Genomic DNA, 23042 nt, shown 5'->3' with positions numbered 1-23042 from the left:
AATGGGGAGAAATAGCCAAGCTGCTTAAGGAAAAGCGTTGTAGCCTGATTGTTCCTCTTGAGCAGCTTTGAACATATATGTCACCAAACTCTTCTAAGGTAATTATAATGTGGTAATTATAATGTGGTTGTATGCCTTCCTCAGTAGGAAAGCTTTATTTCTTTATTTCGACCATCATACCGTGTTGCAAAGCCGTAAGTGCCATTATCACACATACTCATCAGTCAAATTCAGGCCAGACTTAGATCAGTGAAAGTGGGTGGAGATACAAATCTGCTTATGGTGGATCCTGTGCAGCCCCTTTGGTAGCAGGCACTTGGTGCTAAATGCCAAACTTGCCACTGGCAGAATTAAAGAAAAGCTGGAGGGTGCTGGGAGGTAGCACTGAAAGGCAGTGATGCCTTTGTGATAGGGCTCCTTCCCTGCTCATTTTCATTACTAAGACTTCAATGGGTTTCAAGGTGACCCATCAGTTGCTATTCCAGAAGCAAAATTAGTGGAAGATTTGACTAAGGCTTGAATTCAAGAGCCAAGTGCATTTTGTCCCTTAGGATTTTTAGCCGATCTTCGGCATTAATTCAGTATTGAGGTTCTTCACATTGCAGAATGCTTTGAAGGTTGCTGTTTTGTTTCAAAGACACTTTCAGGGAAGATTTTTTTTTTTGAAGCAGAGGAAGGACAGAGAAGCCATTACCTTCAGCCTGTAACATTTCCTAACTGTTGCTCTGCTTTACATCAGTGTCTGTGAGATACTAGAAGGGCTTTAGGGACTTGGTGCCAGATTTGTAAAAACTCTGGACCACTTTACATGAGATACCATGTAGCTCTACAAGTCTAGATAGCAGAGTCTTTCAGAAAGAAAATGTAACTGAAAGAGCACCAGGAAAAGAAGAACCCAGAAAAAAACCCCAACGTGTCTGTGCTTGGAACCCATATTATGCATTTAACAGCAACTTGGCCTGTTCTTCACTATTTCAAGTCCAAGAAAAGTCTGATCAAATCAATAGTGATAAATTTTCCTCTTGCAGAGGCATAAACTAATGGCAAGCCCTCACTAGTCAGTGTGCCAAGTTCTCGGTTCTGGTCAAGGTATATGAGATTGTAAGAGAAGCAAGAAACAGGACAGGTTCGGTGAAGGTCAGGAGCTGACAATTAACTCCTCTGCCGCAAATCAAGTACCGGTAGCATCTGCTTTGTACACTAGGGCTCACCTGAGATGGACGCTGTGGCCCTGAGCTGGGGACTGCTGGTGTGGGCAGTGCAAATACCGGGAGCTGCTGGCACAGCAGCCGCAGCGAGGTCGGGATCTCACCTTCTGAAGTACATAGGAAAAATGGAAGGAAAGAAGATCACATAAATCACTCCTGTTGGAGGGAACAGCTCCCTGAATTGGGTCTTGACAGCACAGCTGCTTTTCTTTAGTCTGTGGGGCAGTAGTGGTGATAAAGGACTAATAGAGATGGATGAAAATAATTAAGTGGTGTGAGAGGCGATGACATGAAATGAAAATGAAATGAAATAGGAAATGAAGAGGAATGGCAGGTGGGAGGAAGAAATTTCATATTTCCCTGAGCAATATTTTAGATTATGGGTGGTTTTCAAATCTAGGTGGGCCTCTAGCCCTCATTCCTAACTGAATCAAGGACAGTCATCTGACAAAGAAAGAAGATGAGAAATAATGTGAAGCGGGTCAGTAACCCAATGCTCAAACATGTATATTGTTGCTAGCCATACAAATTTGACCATACTGTTGCATGGTGGGAGAACAAAAATAATCTGACAATGAGTGTTACATGAAAAGATGTAATATCCAGGCCTGTCACGTGGGAAAGCTGTACATTTCTGAGCTGCAGTCAGGAACTAGAGGTACTTGTCAAGCAAAGATTTTTATCAAAGATCTGCCACATGTGCCCACAGGTGAATATTTGTCAAAAATAAAGTGATTTTTTTCCCATGACTTACTCCGCTAGCAATGGTGCCACGTTTTCCAGTTGAGAACAAGTTATTTGTGCTTCTTTTTGGTTGGTTCAGGCACTTCCTGGGGTCAGGGAACGTGTGCTTTCTCTGATCAAAGTCAACTTTTACCTGAAAATTGTTCTATCAGACGAGCAACTCTGAGAAATCCTGACCTCCAAAACAAGGACTGTTGGCTCCATCTACTTCTCAGCCCATCAGGGCTGGGCACAGCCACTTCCGTGCCTTTTCTCATCTCTGCTCTGATCTGAAAGGCTCGAAGCAGCTTCTGCTCAGGAGCCATGAAACCAAACTAGGGCAGGACTGTGTCACTGTGTCCCTGTGGGAGCAGAAGACGTTGGAGTAATGTCTAGCGGTGGTCTTCCATGCATCAGTGGTTTGAAAATCCACTCCAAGGGAGTGATTGCCCACACTTGACTGCAGGCACCCTAATTCTGCTCTCTGTGACCCAAGCTGAAAGCCAGGGTCTGCTGTCAGTGAAATTTCACTGACGTGAACCGTAAATGAACCATCTGCAGTGATGACCTCAAATCCAGGAGTCCTCAGTCCTACTACTGATTCTGCTGAAGTTTTTGGCATAACCTTGGACAGGTCTCAAATCTTATGAGTCTTGGTTTCCTAACTGCAAAGCAGAGGATTGAGTTTCTTTTCCTCAGAGCAGCATAGTTTTATAAAGTATAAATATTTGTGAAGTTAAGTGTTTTGACTGTGTGAGCATTTCAGAGAAAGAACCACAAATATGTGTCAGGCTTATGATCTGAATTCAAACTGGTGAACTAGAAAAAGCGTTGACAGCCTTAAACCAACTGCCCTGTACACACATCTCCTTCTGTCTACCTGAAAGATTATTTGGCGAATGTATTTCTATTTTTCTCTGACAAAAAATAGAATACCAAGCAAAGAAGCATGACCCGTTTCTTTGTCAGGCAAGCTCTAAACCCTGCTTACTGGGATGTGACTGAGGTATTGATAACAGAGAAGCTCATTTTAGGCCACAGTATTCATCTGTCACTGAGAAGAAACAAAGACTGCCACCTTCAGATGAAGTGAATGTGCTTCCCAAGCCAAGGTATGTTTAGCTCTACAACTTCTCCATCATCTGTAGTTATATTTGCATCATAAGTGAAACAGAAAAGTGGCAAATGAGGAGAGTTAGGAACATAACTAATCATTTTATGATAGGAAAATAAACAAGCAATAATACACCACTGAAAGTATCTTCAAACTCTGTTAATGGTCGATCAATAGGTCTGATAAGGGCATCACTCATCACAAACTGTATCACCCTCAGTAATTTTTCATGGGCCTTTCTCTGTGCAATGCCAGGTTTGGGTGCACATCATGCTGTTCATAATTGTTGGCCATAGCAGTGAACTTTCTCCATGGGTCTTTTTTCTTCAACTATAGCATGTAGCACATTCAAAGCAATATCAAGTCATACCACACTGAGCTTTTTATTACCAAAGATTTTTGGACAGAAGCACATAATCTAGATTTTCTGAATCAATAGGCAGATGGTCGGTACTTTTTTCTTTTTTTCAGTATTTTTTTCCAACTTGTACATTTCAGATTTACGTAACTTGGTTTCACACATCTGAAGAAGAAACACTGACATTAATCTAAGTTTATCTTTGATGCATTTACAAATATTTTTCTTTTTTTACCTGACATGACTCTGTCTAGACTTCTGCCAGAAACCAGGAACTTTAACTTTCTCTTCTGTTGATGTAAATACCTTTTAACATTGTGCAGAGAATGGCATGACTTTCACTTTTTCATGAGGACGTGGGACCCATTCACTCCACCACTGAAACGCACTGCGTTTTCGTTGGCCAATGTGAAAAAGCAGCTGTGACGTCTTCCCGCTACACACTCTGTTACTGTGCATATCACTGAAATACATGATCGTTGTGACTCCAGGCTGGTTGAATTTTTTTTATTATTGTTTTCAATTGCTTCACTGAAACAATGAAGGTTAGCTGCATCCGGCTCTTAATTTGACTTCACGTTTTATTAGTCATTATTTTTGCAAAGGCCTTAATTCCCCTCTAAAACATTTTAATTAAAACAGCAATTTCTCAGTGCCGCACTTCATGAGCAGATTTTGCAGCAACTTCAAAGAAACGCAGATGTTTACTGAATTTGGTGTGGTGATATTTGAGGCTGCCTACTGGCAAAGAAAAAAAAAAATCACAAACATCTCTAAGAAACTTTGCTGTGGTAATGACAACATTTCCTTCTTGTATTTTAGCAAGTCTAATACTTCCCAGTCTCAACAGGCATATTTCATAGACACAGGCATAAGCATTGTTATCTACTCACAGTCTGAGCCATGTCAGATACACTGCTATGGGTAAGTACCTCTCAATGGTGATACCTCAGGCTTTGGCAAAGGGTACCAGAGGCCACGGATTAGTTTGCTGTGTGTGGGTCATCTCACAGAGATTCAGTAGGTTGGGAATAAGGAAGCCAAAGTTCAATTTCTGCTCAATTTTCCATAGCCCTCCAATGTGATTTTCAGTGGCCATTTAGCTTTGTGTGCCTCAGTTCCCACTGTTAAAGGAATGATGATGATATATCCTGGATTTTAATCAACTTTTCTCCTGGTGGCAGGGTCTCTCAGTGCACCAAGGGCTTCCTAGCTCTAGAGGGTCCTGGGGTTTTTAAAGTGCTGATCTAGTAAAATTGAGAAATGCTAAGGATTCATTTTGGAGGAGCTTGTCCTTACTTGTGGCAGGTGAGCCTGGAGTTGGTCTGATGATCTCATTCTGGGACCAGACCTATCAAGCAGGCAGTGATCTTCTCTGCATTGAGATGGTGGGACTAGGGACACATGGCCATGGCAGACCATATCTAAAACTTAGACAAGGGTCCAGGTATCTTGTGTGGTTTAGGCAGGTGGCTGTGGCCAGAAAATACATGGCCTGTTGAGCTGGGCCACCAGTGAGGCTGGTCTCCATGTGCTAGGACCTACAACTGGCAGTGAGGCTCATGGTCCTGTTTAATCTTTCTGTGCACAGAAGAAAAACAAGGTCCTACCCTGGACACTTTTCACTCTCAATGTCTTTTGGAAGGGGAAATAATAGAAGTACTTGGACACAGCATATCCACCCATTTCCACTGTGAGCATCAGGCAGGGACCAGCACGGAAAGCCTGCGTGGAGTATGGCGTGACACGTCATGTAGCTGCTTTAATACACAGTGTAATTACAGTGACAAATTTCTGCCTCTTGAAGCATCAGGGATTAAAGGGTTGCCCTGAAGGAGAAAGTAAGTTAGTGAGAGAATTTTGACCAACTCTAGGTTGGGAAGTGCAGCACTTCCTTTGCATTGGATTAAAAGTGATTGGCATGGCCAAAGGGGTCCTGCGAGAGAGAGGTCAGCAGGCTGAAAGGAAATTTGAAATATTAAAGAAATGAAGCTGGGCTGGATAGAACAAGTTTTACAATTCCCTATTCCTCTTTGATTTGGTAGCATTAGGTGTACAGATTGTGCAGATGTATGCATGACAGCAAGATACTTTTCCACACGAATAAACCCCCTGAAATTAATTGGAAAGCACTCGCAAAAGTGCCTGGGAATGTGAACTAGGCTTGCACATTTCAGCCCTTAGATTTAATCTTTCTTCAGTGACGCAAGGACTGGGCTGCATGGTGAACAGCAACAGCTTAGCTAGAAACGTGACTTCGAACGGCTCACAGTGAGATCAACGTCTCTGTGGACGCATCCTTGCTGAAGAGCATCTCATCTCAGCTGAATTCACCTTAGTAAGAAACACATTAAAATTAAACTGAAAGAAACTATTCCTAAAACGAAAGCAGGGCTCAGACACAGTTTGCTTACCACAAACTGTTGTGTGTTTGCTGTGCCATGGAATTACCCACACATACGCTTTTAGCTGGTGGCAAATGCTCTCAATGCGACTTAGCCTGGCCTGCAACGAGGGAAGCTTAAATTTAGGTTGTTGTCCTGCATGTGCTGGGGGATAAGAGCACATCCCTTGCGTGTGCCTGAGCTGTCCACAGAGGCATTAGCTTATGCTGAAATGCTTGTTCACCAATCGCAAACGGGCTCATAAAAAAACAAACTGTATGTAAAAGCCCTCTCGCGGGTTGGTCTGGAAAGAAGTAGCTTTGTCGTTGTTTCAAAGAATTAGTGAGCCAACAACGCAAAGCTTTGGAGTTGGATACTGGGTTTTACTGTAGTCTCTACGAGCTATACAAAGTTTGAAGACATTGTACATACAGTACATCTTTAATAAGAAGGGAGCTCACAGTCTATGAAACTCTGCCAAATAAACTTTTAATACATACTGTACTTCACTCAGTAGTTGTCCATCTCTTCTTCATGGAATATCTAACAGCTCTAAAAATATTTTCTTGGAAGAGGATAGAATTATCATTGTTATATATCAATCAAGTATGGTTAATGAAGCAAAGCCAGCATGCTAGTATTGCACAAGGGGAAAAGCCTCCAGAACACAAAGTGGAACAACAAATGCCCTCGAAATTCTGCCGAAGGGAGCAGGAAGCTCTGGATGCCGCATCGGTAGGATTCGTGTAGCTCTTAGGCGTCCTTGTACTGCAGCAGGTTTGCTTTGCCTCTTCACTGCCACATTTCTCTCTGAAACAGGTAGGGATCTTCCAGACCATTACAAAAAAAAAAAAAAAATTACAGCAGCTGCAGCAAAGTGTGGTACTATTCAATTTCTTGAAGAGTGAGGCTTTTATTTCAAAATATCATATATTTTTATATATATATATTTATATATATATACTTTAACTGGTATAAAGTAAATTGTAGATCCAAACTTATACTGTTTGTACTTCGCAATCTCAGAAACTTTACCAAAGGAACCATTTTCTTCATTTTTATTTTTGAGCTGTCAAAAATCAGGGGCATTACTTCCACTGAATACCTTCTTTCACACAGTAAAGCCACTGTTGTTTTCTGGTAAACAGTCAAAGTGCAAATAAGAAATCCATTTGGCTTGTAAATGCTGAGATGGTTTTAAACTTTCAATACTTTGTCCTCATAAATCAGCAGGGCTTTTACTGTCTCCATGCAGACGGCGCTCTGTTAGGTCCTGGGGTGGATCTGCAGCAAGAAAGTGCAAAAGAGTCAGTTATACAAAAATGTTATGAGAGGAAAGACAGACCCAGGCTTCGTGGCACTTTGCCCTGCTCATCATACAGCTGAGTCTAAATTGCAGTATTTGGGGGTTTTCTTTTCTCTTGTGGCACAGGATTTAAGGATGTCTAAGAGGCAGACCCTGAGCGAGCTCCTGCCCTGGGAGATCCTGGATGTGCATTGATCGCCTGGGCTGGTGGTGCAGGAGATGCCAGGACAGCTTTGGGCATGGGGCCATGCTCACGCCCACCTTCCACCCTCCCCTTCTCAGAGTGATACTAGTAGCTTCTGCTAGACAGGGACATGCAGATGGATCCAGCTTTCAGGTTCATTTGGATGCCCCCACCAACCCGCCTACCCAAAGGGGGGCAGGACAGGAGTGACTAGCTATATAATAGACAGGAAAGCCTGACCGACTTCATCTACTCACCTTGGGTGAGATAACATGGCCTGCAACAGACCGTAAAACCATCATTCTTTATGACTAACACCACAATTGATCTGAGAGAGCACACTAATGGCTCGTAGAGGAAACACCACCGCCCAGAGGTTTTTTTTTAGGATGCTGATATAAGAACAACCGACCAGAAGCAAAAATAGCGCTCTCGAAGAGAAGCTTCTGTTTCTTTCCTGCACTGATACATGCAGATGAATGGCACAAGGGGTCTGGCCCTTTGCTAGATGACTAGGTCAGCAATGAAACTCAAATTGACTTGAATACAAGCAGGCTAGAGCATTAAATCAGGGCTACAAATTATTAGCTCAGCACTAGGTGATATGATGAAATGCAGCAGTAAGTTCTATAGCAAGAGACATTTACTATCTTGTGCTCTACTGCTTTGAACTGACCTCCTAATTACAGAGACTGATCACAAAAATAGAGGGGTTTCTTCACTGCTCTAAAGAAAAACTTAATCTGGAAATCATCTGACATATTAAACTAGTTGGATAGCTTAAAAAAAATAAAATAAAATAAATCTCTGGTTTCATTTCCCATTTCCTTCCTTCCCCCAGTTCCCATTTTCAGCTCTCCTGGTTTGCCACTGACAAGCGACCCTCCTGGGTTTTCTGTCTCAGAGGTGAATACATCCCTGGCTTGTTTGTACGCTGCCTCAAGAATTTGCGTGGTTGGTGTAGGAGCAGGGAGTGACAAGGGACCACGGTGCCAAGGGGCTGTGGGCACCGCAGGTGCCATTTGCTGCAGCACGAGATGAGCAGCAGCTGCTAAGAAATGTGATGCTCATGTCCCTCTGGGCACCATAGAAATGACCTGCATTTCTCTGATGGCAAAAGGTGTGGTAAACCAAGTGTTAGTCTGGAAACTGGGGGGTGAGTGAGCTGTAATGGAGGGTGCAGGCTGTGAAGCTGGAGAGATGCTCCGAGCTGAGCTGTTTTGCCAGTCCCCAAGTGCTCAATGCTTTAATTTCCATCCTCCACAGTATCAGCAGAAAAACAGCTTGTTGAAGTATTTTGAGGGCTAGTACATGAATGCCAGGTGTAACTTGTGTGGATTACATAAAAAGGGCATTTTGCAGTGCAGTGTGCACCTGAGCCCGGGCAGAAAGCCCCATGCTCCTCAAGAGCCCTGCAAAGCGGGGCACAGAAAGTTGTGTCTAGACACCAATCCAATGGCAAGAGCTTGTGAGTGACTTCCTCGCTCAGATGGGAAGTGACAAAGCATGGGATGCATGAAGAGCCATGTTGTCATGTTTTTCAGCAGCTCTGGTTCTTACAGGCATTTATGTGCCCTTGTGGGCACCATCTCCAGCACCCAGGCTGCGACCGTGCTCTTGCATTTCCCCCGGTGCTGGTTGCTCTGCTGAAATGTAGTGGTATGATCTCCAGCCAAGTCCTAGTACTACTCCAAGAGCCCCACATTTTTAAGAATAGCATTGAAACGTTTGTTCTTAAAAAAAAGAGTGAATAGGGAATAAAAAAAAGCATTGAAACGGCTCCAAAAATTGAATTACAAAATGATTTCTTTCCTGTGTTTGTCACCTGCTCTGACCATCCATAGAAAACAAATCGATTTACAGAGGCTGTGAGCTTTATATCTTTGGCTTTAACAGCTTAATTAGTGAGCTATGCTAAAGGACTAAATACAGGAATAAATGCATGAAAAGGAAGGAATGGAGGGTGTGCTGGCAAAGCCTTCACCGGATCTGTTGTCCACCTTCTTCTGACACTAAACAGGATTAATCACATCTGAGAACCAAACATGAAGTAATACACTACCCTATAAAATTACATATATTGTGCATATAAACGTATTCATATATATATATTTTTACATACACACATACTTATATGTGATTTACTGTGGGCCTTGAAGGATATACTAATAGGAATTTTAATCCTCCGAGTCATAAATGCGAATGTTTTCCTTGTCAGGACAGCAGCTGCCTAATGTAAATATATTTAGTGTAACGAAGAGCCTTCATTAAAACATTTTACAGTTTACAGCCTATGGTGACTTGCTCTGGCTTTTTGGCTAATCACCACAGATATGTCTAGGATGTTGACTGATTTGTCTTGCTGCTTCTGCTGTCTTAACTTCCTTAACTACATAAATCAGACACACATGGCCCAATCTTGCAGCCTGGACTGGGGTCAGTACAGATTATAGCGTAATCTCTTTCTCTGATGCCGTCTGAAATGACAAAACAAAGAGAAAAATGCCTGATTCAGGATCCGATTGCTTCTATTATTTTATATTTATGTTGCTAGACTTGACACAGCAGCATGGATTCAAGCAAAGTTTCAGGGATTATGAAGTAGAATTTTTGCTTAGAAAATGCAAGAGACAGTTGCTAAGCACATCACGTCACGTTGCCTTTGTCAATTGTGTTCTGTAATGATATTTTAAAGCAACAAAGCAAAATTCTACTGGAAGCAGCACCATAAGGTATTACCCTCACAAGCTAATTAAAATAACTCCTGTGGGTAAATGAAGAAATATTTTTTCAGTTATGAGCACTCACTCTGTAAGTATTTAATTTAAATGAAATATAATAATGCATACTGAATACATTGGACCATACATCTGCATATTAATGAAGCTGCTAAATTTCTAGCAATCACTTCTAGATGCAGGCTATCGCCTAAAACTAGTTTACATGATGAGGATTGGGGGAGTTAAGAGCAGGACAATTTCACAGAAAAAAGCAAATGCAATTCCTAAATTATACTATTTGCAGACAGACTGCAGAAGTACTGAATTATTGTAATTTAACAAAAGTATAACATTCTTTTTCATGTTGTTTATTACTTGTTTAATATCACTTTCTTCCATTTTAAATCCCTAATTCAGTGAGAGAAATGTTGCCTCACTGAAAAGGACACGTAGTAAGTTTTTTCTGGGTTGTTTGGTTGGTGTGTTTGTTTGTTTGTTTGTTTTTTAATTGCACTGCAAGGCACATACAGGAAGGCACAATCTTCCAGTGGTATTTCGGTTCTGAGCATAGGGTGGTTTACAGGAACAACAACACTCCAGGAAGAAATTATGCCAAAGAATCACAGTTCCCTCCGTGTTTTCTCCTTTGCTCTGGGAGATGGCAAAGAGATAATATGCCTCCTGTTTTCAGGGGCCACTTACTGCCTTCTGCAAAGAAAATCTCCTCGTTAATATGTATCCTAGTAATTCAAAGTGGTGGTCAGATTAGCCATGCCAGAAAGCACCGTTCAAGAAACTGGAGTTGCAATACAAATCATTTGTCCTGGGGTGAATCATATGGAGGGAAAGAAAAAAAATCACAAGGCATGGGGATCAGTTGGGGTAAAATCTCCTCCTTCACCAAAAGGCCTAGAAGACGTAAAAAACGACTAGAGTTAGGTTTGTAGAAAGAGGAGGAAGTCAGGAAATCATGACACTAAGCTTCACGTTCCTGTGAATTAGTAGCTGGGTATGAGTATGTAGAATTTCTAAATAAACAGGGAAAAAATTCTTTAAAAATTGCTTTTTTTCATTTAGCAGGTTTCAAAAGTTATTTTCCACTTCGCTGAAAACCAAAATTTATTCATTTATAAAAAATATTTTGACTTGACAACCACGTAATTTTCCTGGAGAAAAATTCAATGGTGGTATAAAAGTAATTCAATTAAAATTGTTGAATATAGGTATAAACGCTTCTGAAAAAATAGCACAGTGCAAAAGAAAAGCTAGAATTTATTTTTGAAAAACAATTTTTTTTTCCAAAGGTAATCTCATAGTAGGAGTTTAGCCAGCTCATTCCCCGCCTCTCTCATTGCAGCTGTATCTCTGCATTTGCCTAGCAATGCATGGTGAAAGTTGTTGTCACCCGTTGGCCTGTGTTACCTGAATCTTCAGCATCTTGAGTATGTCGCTGATGGGTGCATGGGGCTAGAGCTGCTCTGAAGTAAGAGCTGAAATGCAAATTTGACTCCTCAGCACCATTTCATGCTACAAAGCACCTGTACAGCTGCTAAGAAATGTGGCCTGGAACAGCCAAGGAACACACATAGGATCCAGCAGATATCTTCCATCTGATGTTCTTCCCTTTAGGCACCAGAAAGGGACCCAGAGATGTGAACTAGCATTTTTTTCTAAGGTAACAATGTCTGTAAGAAAGTGACCTGGCGATTCAGCAGCTCCAGGCTGCTGGTTATCAAGCTTGGACTCAGCTGACCAGCCTGAAACCATGCAAATTATCACTAAATTATGGCCGTGAGCATTGGGTGGCTGAGGAGGTATACAATGATCTTGAAGACTTTTACAGTAGCCATGATGATGGAAAAGATAAGTGTGAGCAATTATCAGTGACTCCTTTTCCTATTAAGATCTCCTAGGTATAGACAGAAAGACGACTTACTCTGGTGGTCTTGATTTTATTGCCAGTCGCACACATCCATCCAGAATTATCAGGCAATGTCTTACATTCCTCTCCTTCTAGGCAGGGCTCCATCTCACACCACCATTTCCCAATCACTATTGAAGCTAAAAAAGAAAAGACAATGTTCACAACTAGGTTATAATGAAAAATCTAATTAAATAATATCTCAAGGGTCTAATGCTGCATTTAAGAGGCAGAGTGTCCCTTCTAAACTCTACAATTGAAATTTCAATGTTGCAAGGATTTCACATTTAATTACTTGTTTTGCATCCTGTGTTCTTTAAGACAGTGCACTGCTTGCCAAAGCTTCCTTACACATGAGATCTAGTCTACTATCATGCCGTGACTGTGGGGGACGCTGTGATGGCAGCAGCACTGCTTCAGACCAAAGGACCATCCACCCTCACAGCCTGTCTCTGTGAGTGGCTAATCGCAGCTTTATGGACAGATATAAGAACAAACAAGTCAAAAGAGATTTTCCCCAGAACGTTCTCCAGGTCTTCAGGACTTGTGGCTCAGGGTACTCCTGAAGAAACGGTGTCTGCTTTGCTTCCAGTACCTACAGCTGACTTTTTCTTCCACAAATCTGTGCAGAATTTTTTGAACCAATGTAGACTTTTAGCTTTCACAGTATCCCAAGGCAGGGAGCGTCAGAACTAGAAATAGAAGGTAAGGTAATACTGAAGAGCAGCAGAAGTTCAGTTTGTTGAAACATGATTCTGAATTTTATAGAAACCATATTATCTCTAGCAGTAACTTTTAATTTCCAAATATTTAACGTTGTAAATAATGACAGTGTTTGGATCTTGTTGTTTGAATTTAATTGGCACATATGTTTACAACCTTGAGTGTACCTTAATGAAGTTTCTTGCCTGGGAATTGGTATCTGTCTATAACCTTAACTCTATCTTAATGACATTTTTTGTCTGGGGATTTTGATAAACTTTAGCCAACCTTGCAAACTGTGACTAGTTGGTGCATGAGTGGGTCTGTCTGTGGTTTGTTTTCCCTGGCAAGAATTAATTTCATGGTTGCACTCATGAAGCCTAACTGTCAAAGCTTCTCGCAAGCTGACTCCAAGAGAGATGCTTAACCCTTTCATATCCCCCCACATAGCATTTTGAAGCCCATAAAATACCTTTGAAGCAGCAGACTACCTTGTATCACACCATTTAACTCTGGAAATTTTCCTGTTGCATGCATTGATTTAAGGACATTTCAGAGTTTATAATTAAAGACTTGATTTATTTCTTGTGTAGTTGTAACCTGTTTATGCTCACAAAATCCTACGGAAACACCTGAAGACATATCTGCAGCTGCTACTAATGCCCATCCCCTTAATTCACAGATACACAGATGAAACTACAAGTCCGTTTTTCTCTAATTTCCAGCCCACACTGAAAAATAAAAGTACCAAACCCACAGATAGTCTCAGACTAAAAGGTGTGTATCACTAGCCCACTTCATCCTGCAAGAGGAGGTTCTGCATGGCACACAGAGCAGGAGACTGTAGAAGAAGGAAACTCAACAAGGCACAAAGGAGGGACTCCAGCACTTTCAATAGCACTTGCTATAATATCTCTTGGGGCCAGAAAGGAAGCTGGTTTTTACATAAAGCTGGTAGTAAACTCTGTGAAATAAAAATGGTAAATATAGAGTGGGAAATCCTGTAAAGAAGGTCAAATATACAGTCATTAAATTTCACTTTTATTTCCTTTGAAGTGCAGCTAAGACATCCTTTGGAAAGGTGACAGCTTTGCTCCTCAGACAAGCTGGACAAACCAGCCTCTGCCACTTGTTGAGGTACATGGTATGGCCAAGATATTTGGTGGGCCATGCTGGAGTGCCTCCAAGTATAGACTGACTTAGTGAAAAATAAACCAAAATGACAAACAATATTTCTGGGCCAGATAATTAACTCTAATGGGAAGCTATTGCAATTAAGGAGTCCAAGTTAGTATCTATAAAATGGGCCTTCAATTGATATGTATTTATACCAGCAGACTTGCTGAATAACTGTCCCAACAGGGAGATGGTTTTCACCTGATGAGTTTACTTGAAACACAGGGAGAAAGACCTTGGGTTTGAAAGCTCCTTTGGTCTAGAAGAAGAGTTGAGTAAATTGGAGCAAGTAAGCTTAGCTTAGCTTAGCTTAGCTTAGCATAGAATAGAATAGAATAGTTCAGTTGGAAGTGACCTACAGCGATCATCTATCTCTCTGTGTTGTCTTTCCTAGTTCTTCTTACAGCTTATACCTCATTTTTATCATGTAATATATAATTTCTCCATATGTACAACACAACCCTCCCCCCCCGCCCTTTGCACCTGCACTTGCAAGGCTGTTTAATGATGTTATTCACACATCATTTTCAGAAGGGTATCATTAATGCTGCTAACAGTGGAGAAAAGAAATATCTCTCTTTGCTATGCATGAAAAGGCACATGAGGGCTGAATCTGCGCTCTAACAATAGATTGTGCAGTGGGCAAACTAAAAAAACATATCCTGCTAAATACTGGCCTTCACAGCAATCACCAGAATGGAGCATTCTCAGAATACGTGAGGAGAATCCTGTGATATGGAATCAAAAGCGATGATCATCTATTTACTAGCAGCAGTGCTGTAGCATTAAATAACCATGGAGAAGGATCCTATGGTGCTAGGTGCTAAAAACCACAGAACTGAACGCCCTGGCCTAGGGAGTTTGCAATGTAAAACAGAAATATGAGACGAATATGGACTGAGAGGCAGCATGGAGAAGCTATGCCATTCATAGCAATTAAAATGATCTAACAACTTATTGATGTTGTTAAATACAGCCCAAGTATTTGGGTATTGACTCTAATGTCAACTGATTCATCTAACAGTGTGGAGGTTTTGATATATATATATATAAAAATTTGTGATCAAAGTGTAGTTACAATTACAAGGTAGCCCACCCAAGGGTGAGCACCCTCGCCATTCCCTACCCAGTATAGCTGGGCTGCAGACAAGACTCCTTTTGTAGAGGGGGAAACTAAGGACATTTCCAGATGAAAAGCTCCCATTTGTCTCTAATATGTAAGTGGGCAAAATCCTTTGTAAGTCTGAACCACTACAAAGCTCGCTGTGGTCTAGTCCTCAGCACCATGCTGTGGCAGGGGCGTCCAGAGCCCAATGAAAATTATTTCCTTTGAGTCTTGTGTTTATAGGTTTTCTCTTCTATTAAGAGCCTTTTAATCTTTCGGACCAGTTGTCCTTCTTGGGCAATGCTGATCCTTTGAGGTCTACTTGATTTCAAAGTTTTACACCTCCAAGCTCTGTTCAAAGAGGTAGGAACAAGCTTTAAAATGACTCACAGTTTGCTGCGTTTGAGATTAGGTACACCTGTATGGGGAGGGGGGAAGAAAGCTTCCCCAGGGAATACAATTCAGCTTCTCTACATTTAGGTTATGTCTCTCTGAGATGTGCTGAAGCGGTCGTGTGAGAGAGTTAAGATGCTTTCCCTCGGGGTGGTTTGCATTCAAGATCTCCCAGATCCTGAAGAACCTGAGCTTCTCGGTGACCTGTACTGCTAATTCTGGATGAGAATTACAGAGTCCCATTAGGCATCACAGGCTGTGAGTGCTCACATCATACTGAATTAGACACCTGTAACATTTTTGGAGTGGTTTTCGTCGTGTTCTTCCCACTGTCTGGGGAATACATGAAGCATGGAGTTTTTTCATGCAAGGCTGATTTGACTGAGACAGATACCCTCAGCCATGCGGAAAGAAAAAGGATATGATATAAAAGAGGTTCGACTACTCCTGCTTTCTTTGTGTTTTGTTTTGGGGTGCTTTTTTTTGTTCCCCAGCTCCTGCTAGTGTAAATAAGGGATTGCTTATATCTGAGTTTTTTCAAGAAAATGCCTCTTTTATAAGAATATTAAACTCTAAGCATATAAGTAATGGAGCTGGGGAGAAAAGCAACTTTCTTCATAAAATTCTTTTTCCAGCCCAATTCACACTGTTCTTTTAAATTTTTGTTTACAAAGCTATAGAAAATTATTGATCAAAATATTTAAATTTTGATGTATTTGGTCTGCATGGATTAACAGACAAAAAAACATTTGGTTGAAATGACATTTGCTAATCATGTGTACCAAACAGAGAAATAAACTACAGAGAGGAGATCTGGCAATCAGATTGAATATAGGGAAAAAGCAAGAGAATAGCTTATGTTTGCTAGTGTTTACACACTTCTATTGAATTTTAAAATGACTTTGTTCCCAAATGTAATGCCCAGAGCCTTAAGTGGCTGTAGGGTACTTCCAGCTTAGACTGAATTCAGTGGGCTTCAGCCTGCAAAGTTCATAAGAACCTTTGTAGGTTGCATAAGGGTAGTGATTGCTTTCTGACTTGTTCTTGTGCATCATCTGGAGCACAAAGGTTTGGTGCAGGAAGAGAGCTGGCTGGGGACGTTTTGAATTTCAGTAACAAATCATTATATTATATGATGACAGTAAAAATGCACTGAACGCCTTTGAATATGTACACCTAAACTGAGATCAAATCAACATGGAAACACTAACCACTCCTTCATCTGCCTCTTGAATCAAGCAATACTTGGAAAAAAAATACACAATCTATTTGATTAAAACTTCTTTACTTGTTGAAACACCTGAACTTGTTGAGTTTCATCTTTCTCTGTCTTTGACTTCTTGCATTAAACTGCAGCTACTCAGTCATTCAAAGCGATGACTAACTAATCATCTTACAGGTGATTAACAGGACATGGGCAGAGGGTGGTCTGGGAGAAAACGTGCACACACAGCCCAGAAACTCACAGGCAGTTGCTTGTGTCATGTTTGCTATTCCAGTGCAAAGACATTCTTTGCTGACAGAATTCTCCTTTAACTTTTCTGCATTTGCATATAGGAAATTGCTTTAACAATATGACAAACTATATATGACAATCAGTATAAAGACACTATATTTAACAATATAACAATACGACAATACTCACAGAGTAATATATAACTTTAATTCATGTTTATGGAAGACCCTGAAATATGAAAACAGAGCAAAGTATCATCATGCATTTTTCAACAGTTTAGAGGGAACATGCTATGTATTAAAATGTTCCAGGATTGCTCCTGCATTTGCTATTATAAAGCCACAGCAGCTCTCCCTTTTTGCCTGTGATAAAGTGTACACATTTTGTTTATATAGAAATAGAATACAAAGCAAGAGAGATATTAGATTGCGCTTCCTCCTGATCATAGGTATCATGTTACTCCAAGGAATAAGAAACCAAGTTCGCTTTCAAAACCAGTATGACACTCACTGCAGGATGGGAAAGTTTCTGCTCGAAGTATAAAGCATTCCATTTTAATCTAGTTTCTACCAGAGAAGATTGATATAAATAAAATTTAAATAGAGAACACATTTCACAGATGCCAGCAGTGAAAAAGACTTTGTCAGCTTAATGAAAAGATATCAATTTTCTCCACTTTATTCAATAAATTGAGAGTCATTTTCTAAATGGATTAGATTAAAGGAAAGTTCAAACTCCCCGTGAGAGACTCTTGCACTGATGGAGACTTTTGGCAATGGCAATAGCACAGAGGTAGGTAAAATCTTTCAAGTCTTTTTTTTTTTTTTTTTTTTTTTAAAGAACCCCAACATATAAACTAGAATAGGGGAATCTGTAACCCTGTGCTCCTCTATTCCTTATAAAACAAAATCTCAGAGAATTGAATAAGACATGTGGCTTCTCTTACTTTATTGGGATGTCATGGGGTGCGGAATGAATTACGGGGGTGGGAACACACCTTCTAGGAGGATGAGAAAATTGGAGTAAAAGAATCTGTCATTTGAAGGGTTATGTATTTTATAAACAGACTGAGATACCATTTATTCTGGGATTTGTAAAGCAGTAGTCTGATAAGTTGAAAAATACAAATCTGAAACAAAAGATTTCAGGTTGAATAATGCTGTCTAGGAGAAATACAGGATGTTTCCTACAGGGAGTCCATCAAACTATCTGCTTTAATTCAATCATATCCAATTTTAGAAGCATCAATCTAATGCTCACGCAGTGTAATACTTTGCAGACTTTGATAACAGACCTCTCATAACTCTGGTAAAACTGACATTTCTCCAGTTTAAAATACGAGCAAGGTGCAATCAGTCTGGCAAGTGATGTCTCATATCTCCTAATTGCCTCAGATCCACTCTTACTAAGTTAATTTAATTTATTTTCATTGTAATAAACATTAAAAAGAGATCATAATATTATTTTTTTTTCTTCTTTTAGAACTTTCTGATCTTTACAATATTCTCCAGGTTTTTGAACAACATTTTATTAATTCACTGGCAGAAACTTTAGAAAGAATTCAAGTTTTATATATATTTTTTTTTCCATCCAGAATTCTTGATTTTTCATTGCAATAAATTCAGCAGCCAGAGTAGGATATTTTTAAGAGTGTAATATGTGTCTGAACAGCCCTGTGGGCTGCGTTAAGATATACCCATAAAATTTGAAAGGACAGATTAGACGCAAAGAATCCTTGAGCTATTTCCATTTAAGATCTGCATAAACCAGCAAAAAGGGTGCTAATTCGACAGGACGAGAAGACCCACTAGTGAAAAACCACTTACACTGCCATCTTCTAACAGCTGGCATACTGTCAGGTAAATTGGAAAAAATGACATAAGCTGTTGTATACTTCCTTCACAACAACATGACTAATAGAGATGGTGTTGGCTAATGGCCTGAGAATCAGAAACTCCCGAGGCTTGTTTAATCCCAGCTCTGCTGCTGACTTTCTCTGTTACGACAGGTAAATCATCTTCTCGTTATACCAATTTTCCATTCGTAATTTTATTTAGTTGAGAGGACGAGTTATTTTTGCCTTGTTTCTTTGTATGTTCCCCTCTGTCTTTACTGACGTGTTGAGCTTCAACACTCTATTGATTGCAGCAATTTGGGACTGACCTTTTTTCTGCACCTGTACAACTAGAAGAATGGTGTCTTGGACTGAGGTGTCTTGGGTTTCCTAGGTACTGTGATAATAAATAATATTTAAATTATATGAAGTCTGTGTGCTTCCAGAAGGTTTTTAAGCACATGCCTGACTTTCAGCTGAATAGGCATGGTCTCTTAAAGAGCAGATCTCATACAAAATAGCTTAGACCTTGCAAAAGAATTTCTAGCCCTCAATGCTGTTCAGGCTGGGAGGGTCGTACGCTTCAGCTTTCTCATTTTTCCATGTCCCTCTGTTTGCAGCTTTGGAAACAAATGTTGCTCAGACATATGGCTGAGGGGCATCCATAACTGAAGTAGGACCACGATTTCTCATGGGTGGCACCTTCATGGTGAGTGAACGTGCATCTTCACTTCCATGAGTGTATTAAAAATGACAGTACTCAAGTCCTCTGAGTATTTATAAAGTGCGTGCAGCTGTTCAGAGGTAAAAAACTCTGTTTTGTTAGCTAGGTACACAGATGAAAACCTCCAGATTTTAAGGAGAACTGTAGGATTTGCATAATTATCTTATGAGTCAGGTAGATCTCAGAGATCTCAGCAGCACTGAGTGCAGGTCAATGAAAAGCAATACAATTTTTTCTTGGGCTCTATAGGTCAACTTGTGAGACCTTTTCAAAGCCTCAGATTTTAAGGTAATAAAAAAATGGAGCAACCAGAAGCTGTCAGGCTTGAGGCCAATGGGTTGCAGCACTCCTTCCCAGAGATGCTGGCAGGTCCCAGGTCAGTCGAATTGTGCTTGGCAGCTGGCTCTCAACCCCTGTACGGTTCTCATTTGCTAATACTGTACTCAAAAGGTATCATTGGCTTTTTTAATTATTCTACATTCCACTGAGCTCAGACATGACCAATGCTTGACATTTTTTCTCTGACAGTTATGGATCAGAATTGATATTATAACTGAACCTTCACTGCATTATCTGTCTGGAAAGTTGATTTCTACAATGAAAGGCAGAGCAAGCCTCGACAAAAAAGGTTTCTGCAGATATCTGTGGCAGAGAGAAAGGATGTGAAATGATAAAATAAACCATGTATGATAAACTTGTCTCCCCAAAAGTGTATAGTGTATTCTATGACGTTCCAGAGTGCTAGGACACAACCTTACAGTTTTTTCTTGGAAATTCTTGAATTCATGCACTGCAACACGCATCTAAGGCAAGTGCTGAGCCACCCACCTTTGTTTATAATTTTATGCGTGTGAGTTTGTTGGTATTTGACATAACCTCGCTGCACAGACAGTGGGTCATTTGAGAGCAACCTGCTGACACTAATGAGTGCTAATGAGACTAATAAAAACATGAAATGTTCACATGCAGGGAGCTGGAATGAATGCAGGTGACTGAGGATCCCCTCCCAACCTGTATGGGGAAAATTCATCTTTTGTAGGTTAGGGAGACCTGTTGCTGCTATTTATTACTGAAGTTTGGAACTTGAATCCATCCCTCACTGCAGAACAAAGCTGAGAACAGGCTGATAAAATATTTGTGCAGTATTGCAGTGTTATTTACACCCTATTTGAACTGCTTCTATATAGCCTAATGAAAGCTTAATGTTATTGTTATATATTTAATGAAATGCCAATGAACTGGAGCATAATTATACATTTTTGGAAAGACAATAGGAAGCTGCTTATAAATATTCACACACATGTTTCAGACCAGGGTTGAGGACTGGTGTGCTATCAAAGAAGAAAAATGTCTCCATGCAATGTTAATTTTTCATTAATAATAATTCATTAATCAAGTAAATGAATGAGTCGAAATGCAGAGAGAGAAGAGCCAGAGATGTGAGGTGATAAAAGGGAGGGGCACAGAGGTTTGCGGGTGGCCTTACACTGCTATTCCTCCAGTGGCTGCAGGGACCCTACGTCATATATATATGTGTGTGTGTGAGAGAGAGAGAGAGAGTATATATTTATTTTATAGGCTGCTGTGGTCCTGATGCTGCTGTGTGCTCACACAACCAGCATTGCTGGGAAATGACTGCACTGAACCAAAGATGTAATTGCTGTGACTTTGTCCCTTATGATGGTGGAAGCGAGCACCCAAGAGGAACAATTATTGCCTGTTTTTGCATTAGAAACCAAAGATCTCTGTTTAGGATCTGATGCAACAGTTACTGAAGAAACAGGGGGAAAAAAAAAAAATCCACCTTAGTTTTTGCAGGCTTCGGACCAAATCTGGTGTCTGTAAAAGTTGCCGTTTGCACAAACGCGAATACCCCGCGCTGCAGGAGGCTGGGTTTAGCGAGGTGGAAGGGCAAAGCTGCAAGATGGGCTCTGAAGGGTGAAAGTCTATTATGAAATTTTGACTGAATGAGGTGCCAGAAACATAGCTTAGCAGCAGAGCACTCTATGAAAGAACACTGAAAATGAATAAATTATATAACTGTAATGCATTTATAAGGCATAACAAAGCATGCATAATACATTGAAAAGTTATCAGTTATGAAATTAAGTTCTGCTGTACTGCTTGCGTATAAATTGTGTAGTATTTGTATCTTCTTGTTTCCAGTCCACAGAGAAGATTACTGTAAATAAACAAATAAGGAAAATTCTTCCAGTGAATCTACAGAAATTATTAACACATAATGTGATTATGTATTATTAGTCAATGAAAACCACCTTTTTTTTAACTTTGTATATGTTTTTCCAGGGGATTTTTTTTTTTTTTTAAATGCAAGCTTTTATTTCGCCACTGTTTTTCTCTGTGAAAAATACTAAGTTCTTTGTGCTTTAATGATCTAAGGCTGACTCCCTAAGCTTAGAAAATGCTGAAATATGTGGCTGGGGTTCCAGGTGTCTCTGTAATAGTGAGGGCTATCAGCTGGGTACCTGCTGCTGAAGAAAGCATGTGAGGATGGGAGAAGTGGCAAAAGAACTGAAAGCACAACGATCAGAGATCAGTATGAGCAGTTAAAGGGTGACGTTTCTCCTAAAATCTAGATATCAAGGAATTTTTGGAAAAAGAGGCTGCTAAGAGGTGTGAAGTACATGAAGCCATCTGCTATTCTTCCCTTTAAAAGGATGGAAAGAGGATAATAATCATAGCTGGAAAATTCCTGAATCAAAACACCTATTGAGCTTCTTATAAGAATCTAATGTCCTAAAAGGGTCTGAATATCACCACTGGTCTGAAACTCTTGTTGGGTTGAGTACTGGCAGATTCAGCAATACATTGAGGTATCTGACTAAATACAGATTTCAGCTGTCACTTCAGTGACTCAGGTTTGCAATTTTATAGGAGACCACTTGCTTGAGGTATCATCCTTTTGGACAAGCTGAGCCCACCATGCAAGGATGGGGTTGGGTGTGAGCAGCTGTTTGCTGGCATTGTCACGGTGGCAGGACGTGGCTCTGGAGGGACCTTCTGGTTCTCCCAAGTCCTACCAATGCAAGCATCTGCTAGTGTAGTCATACTTATGTCCAAAACACCCACCATCACATGTCTTTGTCCTGTCTAGCAGCAGTAAAGCTGCCTAACTGGTCCATGGCTGGTAATTAAAACACTTTTCCAGTAGTTGGAGTTCATCTGTGCTTGACCTAATGTCTCATAATACATTCTTGGTACGCTCTCTTTCCCCCAAAATGTTCTGCCTGTTGTGTTCTGCAGCCTAATAAAACACGCACAAATCTATTATCCAATGGACACATATGCAGAAGAACAGCACCCTTCATCAGTTGCCTCTTGGCATGTGGCTGGTTGATTTTCAGAACAAAGTGATGTGGGTCAAAGCCCTGATGAGTGTAACCCATGGATGACCCAGGAAAAGGATGGGAGCAGCCCTTTGCTGTTGTCTGTACCCACCAGCTATTTTCAGATGGTATCAACTACAGAAATATGTTTATGACAGACCGGTTTACAGCTGGTGACATGTTATTTAAATCCCCACCAACCAACAGACTCACACTGCAAACTAGGGTCAGGTGCCCTGTACTCTCGTCATAGGTATAATTCAATTTGAAATTACAAACTAAGAGGGGTTTTATTGTCCTAATGATGGTACTTGCACGTGGTGGCACCAAAAGGAAGAGCTTGTAAATTTATTTAGGAGGTAGTTTAGTTAACTTGCAGTTATCTCC

The 23042-nt window shown here is 40.5% G+C and overlaps 1 protein-coding gene across 2 annotated transcripts in view; it reads right to left on the bottom strand.

Annotated features, from left to right (window-relative positions):
• Positions 1 to 3179: 3179 nt before the first annotated feature.
• The window catches only part of TAFA1 (TAFA chemokine like family member 1), a 228033-nt gene continuing 208170 nt past the window's right edge, over positions 3180 to 23042 (bottom strand). For both annotated transcript variants that reach the window (XM_075762396.1, XM_075762397.1), the window contains exons 4-5: positions 11934 to 12058; positions 3180 to 7071 (exon numbers count right to left, since the gene is read on the bottom strand). In XM_075762396.1, the coding sequence (XP_075618511.1) occupies positions 7054 to 7071; positions 11934 to 12058 (143 nt within the window). In that variant the 3' untranslated portion in view covers positions 3180 to 7053. The remainder of the gene's footprint in view (positions 7072 to 11933; positions 12059 to 23042) is intronic.

The sequence above is a fragment of the Balearica regulorum genome, chromosome 10 (genome assembly GCF_011004875.1).
Source record: "Balearica regulorum gibbericeps isolate bBalReg1 chromosome 10, bBalReg1.pri, whole genome shotgun sequence".
NCBI lineage: Eukaryota > Metazoa > Chordata > Aves > Gruiformes > Gruidae > Balearica > Balearica regulorum.
The sequence above is the reverse complement of the archived record's forward strand: the minus strand, read 5'-3'. Positions and strand labels throughout refer to the sequence as shown.